Raw genomic sequence first — 10,648 nt, forward strand, 5'->3', positions numbered from 1 at the left:
AATGGCACATGAGTGTGAAAGATCTTCCAGAGGAAGGTGTGTGATGTTTTAAATCAATTACTTAATAATAATAGCAGCTAACATTTCCTGAATGGGCTAGCAACTGTTCCTAGACTTCAACTCATGTAACTCCTCATAACCATATATAGGAGACCTAGAGTTATCTCATTTTATATATGAGGATTTCAGACACATAGAGGTTAAGTAACTGGTGGAAGGCCACATAAGTAGTAAGTAGCAGAACTTGAATTCAACCCAGCAGTCTGAGATCAGAGCTTGGCTCTTCAATAATACACTCTACTCCCTCTCAATTAATAGCTGCAAAACTCTATGGAATAATACCTTCCATAGTCTCTATCCTAGCTGAGCTTAAAGGGCAGATTAAGTTTTAAATAAATTATTTTAAATAAAATTTAAAAACCCCATGCAATTATCAATTGACTTCCAAGGCAGACTTTGTCATTATTTTTTAAATTTAAAGCAGTTTCATCATATCTGCAAATTTTTTACCCCAGGATTTTCCCTGAGAGCTTTAAAAAGGTACGAGTCTTCTTGAAACTTTTGATTCCCTATAAATATAGACTGTATTCACATGACTATCTTATTCAGTGCATGCTTAATTTCTAAATCAGATTTCTAGATAATTGATTGGAGGGAAGTAATATTTTAATGGTAATATTGATCTCTAATTTAGGTATTTTTACCCTCTTAATTTTTTTTGAAACAGTGATAATGCCTTGGCTTCAAGTTCCTAAGTACCTTCTGTATCAGTTTCCTTGCCCATAAAACTGGTTATAATCATACCAAAGAGCAGCCCACCAATTTTTACTCACTGAGGAAAACAAAGGATGCTTTCCCACTCAGCCCGCAAAAGCACGATGATTGCACAGTCTCTCAGCCAGCCCTGTTTTTGCATGTGTGACTCATTTGTACATCTTGTTGTATCTCTTCTGATTTCTTCCTCTCAAAAATATTTATCATCTCTTCTATGCTAGCATACCATATTTTGAAACAAGTGCAGCAACTGGCCAGAATGTGGAAAAAGCAGTGGAAACCCTTCTGGACTTAATAATGAAGCGAATGGAACAGTGTGTAGAGAAGACGCAAGTCCCCGACGCTGTCAATGGTGGAAACTCTGGAAAGCTAGATGGGGAAAAGCCAGCAGAGAAAAAATGTGCCTGCTAGATTCTACCTAGGAACTGATAATCAAGAACTCTACCCAAATATTACTTCCCAAAACGGTAACAAACCACAAAATTGTTGAGTAGACCATGCGTAATAGCATGTCTTTCTTTTTCTGCCAGAAAATCTATTTTAAGAAACCAGAATAGTCAACAGTATTCAAAAGAATTGACCAATTGTCCCTGAGGCCCCTCCAAACAAGATCAAAGATTTCCAAATGTGATTGTACCATCATGGATGCTCAATTTGTTTTTCTTTTAAAGAAATGAGTATATATGAGAGTATACAAGAAGAAATATCAATGAGTTTAAAATCAGAACAAAAATTACGTTGTCACATTGGGGAAAAGGATAGGCTACTAAAAGGAGAACATAGAAAGATAATTTTTTTAAAAGATTGGATTTACTTCTTATATAGAATCTGATTCATACTTTTAGATTTGCACTGGGGGAAACATATTAACTAAAAACGGATACACAATAAAGAATTCTAAGTGGTTCATTAAGAATGACATTACTATGTACACCCAAATAGGCTGTACTACAATGACTAAATTACTGGTAAGGTTATCAGAGGAAAATGTCAGACTTCTGCTAAAATGTAGGAGATTGTGTAATGATGCCATTTTTATATTCTTAATAAATGGCAGATGGACAAGAACAGGACTGTGAATGACAAAGTATAAGAAAAATGCCCTGGGAGAAAAATGAAAGTATGGGAAAATGGCATTTGGACAACTGAAATTAAATGTATCTGTTACAGATGTCTGAAAGAGTTACTTAGCCAAATTTCCCTCAAGCCTATTAGAAGTTGACATTATGAATTGGCATTAAGAGTCTCCAGAGGTTTCCATTTCAAACAAAATTTTAGAAATCGGTGCAGCGTTCAACTTCACATTTCATTTTTTTTGTAGCAAATGGTAATAAATAGTCACAAGGAGAAACTAAAGATTGCTGTTTATTAAATTTCTCTTTAAAAATACGGTCAAGAGAAACTATTTAGCCTTAATGGTTTTTTTTTTAGATAAAATATGCTGGTGATATGAAACAAAAAGTGACTATTAATTATGTTTCTTTTTAATTTACAAAAGCACTGGAAATTCTAAATCACATTTCTCCCCTCCAACCTGTACCCACTCTTGACTTTGACTCAATAGTGAAAATACAGGTGTGTTACTCTGTAGATAACAACTTCAGAATAACCATGGATCAATTTTATGGTCACTCTGAATTTTCATGTCATTAATCACATAAAAATTGATGATACCTCATACCATATTACAATATATTTCAGATTTGTTTTCATTTTGCCTAAGACGAAATACCCCTGGTTGAACTATATTTGGGGGTTGGCAGGGATGGAGCTGTATCTTATCTCACCAAAAATTTGGTTGATCGCTTTATTTCTTCACATAAAGCTGCCTTTCCTTTCTAAAAACGATCACAAACATATTTTCTATTGGCCTATTCTTATTATTGTGTCTAAACTAATATTGCATTAGGTTTTGAACTTAGTTTCTGATAAACATAAGCCACTCCTATTAAACTATTATTTAAATACTTCAGTCAATTTTACCAATAACAAAGGCATCATACTTCAAGTTTTCTCTTTTTATTATGAGTATATGATTTTTCTACAGGATGGTTCCTCTTCATTTGAAATTTTGCCAAACTTCACTTTTCTATACTCTCTGCATATTTTTTTTGTTAAGTTACACACATTGGAAACCCTAAATCCCAGTCTGCCCTATAACCTCTCCCCACCAACCTCCATCTGGTATAGAATCAGTTTCAGGAACACAGATACAAGAGATTGTCTATTTATGATGTTCTTAGGATGGACCAGACCCAGAGATGTGCCATGAACCAAGGCAATTTGGAAGCTCTGATGGAGTTAGCCCGTTGTGAATTTCTCTGTGTTAACTGCTCAGTTCCTCGATCTCTGTGGCATGATGCCAGCTTCTAAGATCAATCACGGTTGGGTATTCCCTCCAATGGTATTTTTCTTTATGATATTCCTCATGACTTCAGTGCCTGTGCTGTGAGGATAGAAAGCTATTAGCTAACATCAAAGATGTTTCTTCTGGAAGAAAAATGAGCAAAAACAGTATAACCATTGCTGTGGCAAAATTTGGTGAACTTTTGTGGTCATTATATCAATTTTTTCTTTGAATTCAAATTGCAATGTACCCTGTGATGTTTCCATAATGTGAATGGTTAGCCTTTATAAAATCCCAGAAGTATTCCATTTTGAATATGTCTTTTGTTCTATTAATTTTCCAATTATATGATTGATTTACTTATGCCAAGATTCTGTCATTGTCAGTCATTTGACAAGCATTTATTTGGGATCTATTTAAATATCGTTATTTGATAGCTGTAGCATGAAGCAGAGGGTGATGATGCCCATAATTATAGAACTATGCCTATAAAAATAACATTTATTGAGTAACAATCTCAAGAGAAGTGAAACTTAAAACAGACAAGAAAATTAATTTAAAAGCAGATTCTACTTATAAATGCTTGATCTAAAAAAAATTTTCTCTGTCAAGTTTGACATCTGACCCCAAATTCTATGTAACCAGTACCAGAAGTCCCTTCTTTCATTATTTCAGAATTAATTATTCCATATAATTTATTTTACAATTTCAAATTGGTTTAGGGCCATGAAGTATATAGAATGCTTTAAAGAATTGCAGACCCCCTTCAACCCATAACAACATGTATTTTTAGCCAAGATGTGTTCTGTTATTTATTATCTACCAAATGCTTTAGTAAATCATATTGTATTTTGGAGAAATATTTAAAACAGACAAGAAATTCCTTTCTGATATAGAAACCATTTCTGGAGTGTTTACACTGGTTTGATGTTTACATTGCTCTAACACAGTGCCTCGGATACCTCCGTGACCAAATTTGTCTCCAACCACAAAGCTCATTTCCTATAATATCATATTATAGGAAGGCCTTGCAGAGACACAAATGCAAGTGAAAGTATTCTGATGTCTTCAGCAAAGGGTGCAAGGGTGTTATTGGAATCTGGAAATGATTGCCACGATCTCCTGGTGTCCTAGCTTACTTTTCATGGATTGGGCATCACTTGAGACTCTTAACTGTGATTAGATACAAACCTACCTTTTAACATAAAAGAAGAAAAATCCTTTGAAAAATGTATCAAAAATAGTTGAGAGAACATGTTGGTCTTGGCATAACGAGGGTAACAAGTCATGAATTCGCAGAGAAAATACTAAATGCTGAGAATGAATCTATGGGTCTCTGCGTAAGAGTTTTAAAATTTTTGCAAGTTATCACTCTAGCCAATTTGCTATCATTTCCATATTATAAGCTATCACACTGCAAAAAATTCAAAACCAGCATTTTATAAAGTAAATATTTTATCTGTTGTTTTTAACCGGGTGGGCCACTCTGTGTATCAGTGAGTGTCTTTGTTACGTTTCTAGTATAAGTTATTCTCTGCCAACCTGTACAGGTACGATGAACTGGGCAACAATTTTAATCAACCCTTTCTTGTCTCCTTTATAAGCGAAAGAAGCTTGGCCATAGAGAAGGACACAACTACATTAAAAAATAATTTAATAACAGCCAATATATTCTTTAAATTGTAAATTGAGTCTGTTCGGAATCAACAAATTTGATGAAGCTCATATATTCTCACCAATGGAGTGAGTGCAGCAGTTAGAAAGAGAGGCGATATGTGTAATAGACACAGTGTGTAACTAGATAGTATATGACCTGGAACCTTGTGTCCATGAAACAAGATTGTTCACTGTTTTGTATCTCTGTTCACTTAAAAAAGGGTACATATGCTTTCCTCATTGTGTACCACACTAAAACTTGAGGGAAAATCCTCATCCATAAAGAGTTTTGGAGTTATAATCTAAAACTCAATCTGTAAAGAGATGATATTGAAATTTCTGGTTTCCAAAGATACCTAATAACTCTTTAAAAGGAGGATCTAAGAGCTGATGTTAGCCAAAGTTGTGTTTCACCCTCTACTATCGAGCATTAAAGCATTAAAAGAAGTCTAATATATTTGAATATTTTAGGGAAAGCTTTACCATTTTTAAATATGCAAAGATCCTGTCTATATTTGAAAAGGTTGTCTAAGAATTCGCCAGAAGCTATATTTTCTTCTTGATGTTTGACCAAGATGATATAAGCTTATTTTCTGGGGAGAGTGCTGAGCTCTTAAACATGGAAAGTAGATATAGAATAGTATCTGAGGTGAATGTTGTCTTACTGCTTTATAAATCCACAAAAATACTTGTCCCATAAAGTAGAACTGATTAAAATCATTGTTAGATACGTAGGGAATTTTATAAACTTATTGCCTTAGAATTCTTGGGTGGAGACCTAACCACAATGCCATTGTTTAGCAAGAACTAGAGAGATTAAAAGTTGTCTAGAGTTCTTAAATATGGCAGAATATGGAGAAGACCATACTTACAAGGTTGATTTTTAGGTAGAAAAAAAAAAGACTTAGTAACACAAAGAGTTTTTGAAACTAGATCTGTGGCAAATATTTATTCATCATTTTTAGCTACCAAGCAGAGGTTTATGCCCTTAGAACTAAGCTAATAAAAATATTTAAACACCAAATATTTCATTATTGGCGTCAAAATTTGGGAAACTTAGAAACATTTTGTTTACTCTATCTGAATCTAATTTTCTCATATATTGCACTTTGATTAGTTTTTCAAGGAGTATCACAAAGATGCTTTTCTGTAGAGCTCTTTTTACCAAGTCTATGGTTGAGATATTTTCTAAATGCATATATAGAGAGAACAAAAAACAAACAAAAACATTAGTACCAAAATAGTGGAATTATTTAAAAGGGTATCATCTTTTTTGAAGAAAAAATATAGAAAAGAATCATCTTTGGATTGAGTTATTTAAATTTGTTGCTCAGTTCCTTTTCTTTCCAACAGATCGTGGAAGTCATGGCTAATATCCTTCAACTGACTCAGTCTTGAAGGATCATTAACAAATTCTCTAGGAGCCGGCATGTCTGTCCTTAACCTAACGGATTCTTTATTTAACCAGTGGCTGTTGTTCTTATGTCTGTTGGCACATCAAAATAGTGTCTGTCCCTAGCAAAGTAATAATATATGCTTGCCCTTACTCTTCTATTCTCCAGGTTATTTTTTCAAATGCCCTTTGAGAGAAAGTTTAGTGTTGTAGAAAGGAAAGTGACCAGAAAGAACAATTTGGGGACCATGGATACGTCTTTAAATATCTTAATGGCTTCTCCTCATATGGAGCTTATAAACCCTGTGTGTCTCACAAAGTTCATGTCAGGCACAAAGGAGAACATATATAAGAAACTGTTTTGTAAATTATGTTCCATTTCATAAACAGATACTATTATCGCAAGCTAAAAATAATAAAAAATCACAGTCATAATTTAAACCACTTGTAAAAGGCAGTGTCATAGCAGAGACAAAACACTAATTTTAGTAGAGGTGTTTGGAAGCTATAAATGGGTAGTCAACTTGAGGTCATTGTATTTGATTGAAAATGTTTAATATATCTCAAGTTATTGAAAAAATATGAGTTCGATTTCATTTTGGATGTCACCTATATTTCTTTCAAAGAGTCCAGTTACATTCTAGAAAGTATATTACAACTTGGTCAAAATCCTCCTTGTACAAATAGGGCTTGTATGTCCATAGCCTTGTAAAAGATACTGACTGCATCTGAAATTATTTAAGAAAAGTAAGTTATCCTGCTTAATGTGTTAAAAGTAGACAATGTTCTGACTTAACACTGAAGTACTTTACTGTATCCCAACGGTCTACCTTTAAGTGATATTATCTCATTTTTAGCCTAAGCACGTTTGATTGTTTTGTCTGTCATATACACAGATCTCTGTTTTCTCTAGTGCTATGAATGTAAATTAAAGCCTTGAACATGAAGTTTTTATTCTATGTGCCCCTGAATAGACTGTGGTGCCTGACAAACACTGTTAGGTCATTATTTTGTGGTACCAAAGTTCTAGTGGCTTCAGAAATCATAGCATCCAATGATTTTGTGGTGTCTGGGTTTGAATACTATGGTTGAGAATTGTATTCAGTGATTGTTTCTGCACATTTTTCAAATAAAAATGCATTTTTATCAATTATTTTGTGTACTCAAAGCAACTTTATTTCTGTGCTGAAGTTGAATGTATGGTGGATGGGGACATTAAATCAGTATCAGTGTGGAACTTGTATCACATTAAAAATGGTATCCATTAGGGACCAGGAAATAAGTGATCTGGACTCAGCAAGTGAATTTTATCCAGCCAAGTGATTTTTATCCATCTCTCTAAACTTTCTCATTTATTATTTGTTTAAAGACTGGGCTTTGCAAGAAAAATTTTCTAACGATTTTGAATGACACATTTATAAAATTAGCAATTAACATGTTGAAGTATTCTATGGTACATAAGCACCTCCACATATTATAACCTATGTCTTCCTCATAATAAAATGCTGAGGCAGGTGGTGGTATCTACCTTTGTCACAGACTGGTGAAAGGACTAGTGTTCAAGTCCAGTTCAAGACCACAATCATACAGCTTCCTTTTAAATGCTCATTTGCAAAGGCTGCCTGTTCCCAGAGTGACTCTCACTCCATATGTTATTTAGATAGGCTTCGCCAAGAGAATGATGAGTTTTTAATATAAAGATAAACAACTCATCCACTGCAGGCAAATAAATCTTTGGAATCATTCTCTCAACTTTACTCCCCAGTAGCAGTAATGTTATTTCACACAGGCAGAATCTTTTGCCCTGCCCCCGGCTTCATGTTAAATAACTCAGGATAAGTCATTAGGGACTTGCTTTTCCTAATGGTTTCATAGGATTTTTACATAGTCGTAGCATGCCCCATACGGAGAAAAAAATAAGACCATCTTGACATTCACTGTCTGTAATGATGGGATTTCTCTTTTTAAAACTGTATGTAAGGTATTTATATTATTTACAGTTCTGTCTACCAAGGAAAATTTCATGTCTAATATGGATTGCTACTTGTGGAGAAAGAATAGTTATAGTAAGTGTGAGCAGTGCTCTTCTCTTAGCAACTCATTTAGGTAACTTGCATTATGGTTCAGGAAGCCAACACACTAATTATAATTGGACTAAGGCTATATTATAAGTACTAGAAATGTTTTGCGATAGTAATGAGATTTTTGAAATTATCATAGCTTTGGATCATGTTCATAGGTCTCTGAGAGAAAGACTCTCCTTTACCAAAATGTTTTTTAAAAAAGAAAAAACCAGCAGCAAGGTTAACAGCAGAAAACTTCAATCTTTTTGACTGATTCCCCAAAGAAATTTTCATCGTGAGCTCATGCACTCTCATGGAAAAAATGAACCAGAAAAAGCAATGTGGAGTCATGCTAGTTAACATATTGGATGATGAATAACTATAACCTAGCTTCATGGGCCCCTTCTCCTCCCCTGACTTCCAGAGCTCTTCCTTATGAGGGCCAGGTGGGTAGGTCAAGACAGGACCACTCAACTGAACCTGTTAAGGGCAGTTTTCCCTTCAAGGCCCCTGCCAGAGAACATGGGCTTTCTCAGCATGTCAGGGAAACAAAGACAAAGGAGGGGATTGAGATAGAGATTCCTAAAAAATCATTAGCTTACCACTGTTCAGAATTCAAAGAAGACCTGGAAGGATAACTTACTAATCAAATAAAAGGAACGACTTTTACAAAGGAAATGTGCAAGAATATGTTGCGTGGAAAATGCTTTAGATGATATTGGGACTGATTCTTCACCTACCAGTCCAGCTGCACTGATATCCTTGCTATTCTGGGACACGCCTGGCCTGTGGCCTGTGGGGCCTGTCCACCCGTGCTTGCCTGTGCCTGGACCTCTCCTCCACCAAACACCACCACTTCCTTCCCGTCACTTCCTTAGCCTTCTTCCTGTCTTTGCTTAAATGTTAACATCAAAGAAAGAGGTCTTATTTAAAACTACTATCCTATTTAAGATACCAACCCATAGTTACCATTTTTTAAATTATCACCCAATTTAAAATTGCAACCACAGCCTTTCACCCCTGGGAACTCGCTATCCATGTGTTCTGTTTTATTTTTCTTCACAATCAATGGGCCATCTCTGACTTTATTATCTGTTCCTCATCGCTAGAATATAGTTCCATGAAGGTAGAGATTTTTCTTTTTCTTTCTTCCAGCCTGCATGCATGCCGTCCCCCACTGCTGTAGCCCTGACACCCAGAACAGTCCCTGGCAGATAGAGGGCATTCAACTAATATTTGTTGAAAGAAGAAATGAATGAATCCTGTGTGAGAAACTGATTGGGGGGACCATAAAGTAACATTGTGTTAACTTAAATTCTTTTATTACTTTATTGAAGTAAATATTTAAATTGTACAATTTATTGATTTCTGACATGGAACACATCCATGAACACATCACCATTAACAACACACTGAGCATTTCTATTTCCCTCCCAATGTTTCTCTGTTCCCCTTTGCAGTCTATCCCTCCTCTACTCCTGTCCCGTGGTAAACACTGATTTGCTCTCTGTCACCATGGAAATATGTATATGTTCTTTTTTTTCCTCTGGCTTCTTTCACTAAGCATAATAATTAGAGATTTATCTGTTGTTGTATATATTTGTTTGTCGTATGTTCCTTATAATTGTTGAGTTATATTCCAACGTATGGGCGTACCACATTTTGTTTACCTATTCTCCTGTTCATGGACATTTGTTTTGTTTTTCGTTTTTGGTTATTACAAACACAGGTGCTAAGAAAATTCATGCATGAATCTTTATGTGGACAGAAGTGTTGTTTTTCTCAGGTAAAAACTGAAGAATGGAATGACTAGGTCATATGGCAGGTGTATATTTGACTTTTTAAGAAACAGCCTGTTTTCCAAAGTGGTTGTACCATTTTTGCATTCCCACCTGTATCATATAAGTTTACTTGCTCCACATCCTCAATAGGGCCAGTCTTTTTTAATTTTTGCTGTTCTAATGGGTTTTTGGTGGTATTTCTTAGTGGTTTTAATTTGTATTTCCCTGATAACCAATGTATTAATCTTTTATAATTAATAACTGATGTATTAATCTTTTCATGTGTTTATTTGTAATTTGCATATCTTGTTTTGTGAAGTGACTCTCCAAACATTTTTTTTATTGGGTTGTTTGTCTTATTGTGTTGAAAAAGTTCTTCATACATTCTGGATACAAATCCTATACATGTTGTGTGTATTTTCTCTCATTCTGTAGGTTGCTTTTTTATTTGTTTAGTGATGTCTTTCAAAGAACAAAAGATTTAAATTTTAATGAAGTCCAACTTATCAATTCTTTTTCATGGTTTGTGCTCTTTATGTACTATTTAAGAGTCTTGCCTACTTTAATATTGCAAGGATAATCTACTATGTTTTCTCCTAGAAACTTTATAGTTTTAGCTTTACATTTAGGTATA

At 34.6% G+C, this 10,648-nt stretch overlaps 1 protein-coding gene across 3 annotated transcripts in view; it reads left to right on the forward strand.

The window, feature by feature from the left end:
• RAB27B (RAB27B, member RAS oncogene family) overlaps positions 1-7,317 on the forward strand; it is a 155,117-nt gene extending 147,800 nt beyond the window's left edge. For all 3 annotated transcript variants that reach the window (XM_058557173.1, XM_058557176.1, XM_058557172.1), the window contains one exon: positions 996-7,317. In XM_058557173.1, coding sequence (XP_058413156.1) covers positions 996-1,185 — 190 coding nt within the window. In that variant the 3' untranslated portion in view covers positions 1,186-7,317. The remainder of the gene's footprint in view (positions 1-995) is intronic.
• Positions 7,318-10,648: the final 3,331 nt, after the last annotated feature.

The sequence above is a fragment of the Diceros bicornis genome, chromosome 16 (genome assembly GCF_020826845.1).
Source record: "Diceros bicornis minor isolate mBicDic1 chromosome 16, mDicBic1.mat.cur, whole genome shotgun sequence".
NCBI lineage: Eukaryota > Metazoa > Chordata > Mammalia > Perissodactyla > Rhinocerotidae > Diceros > Diceros bicornis.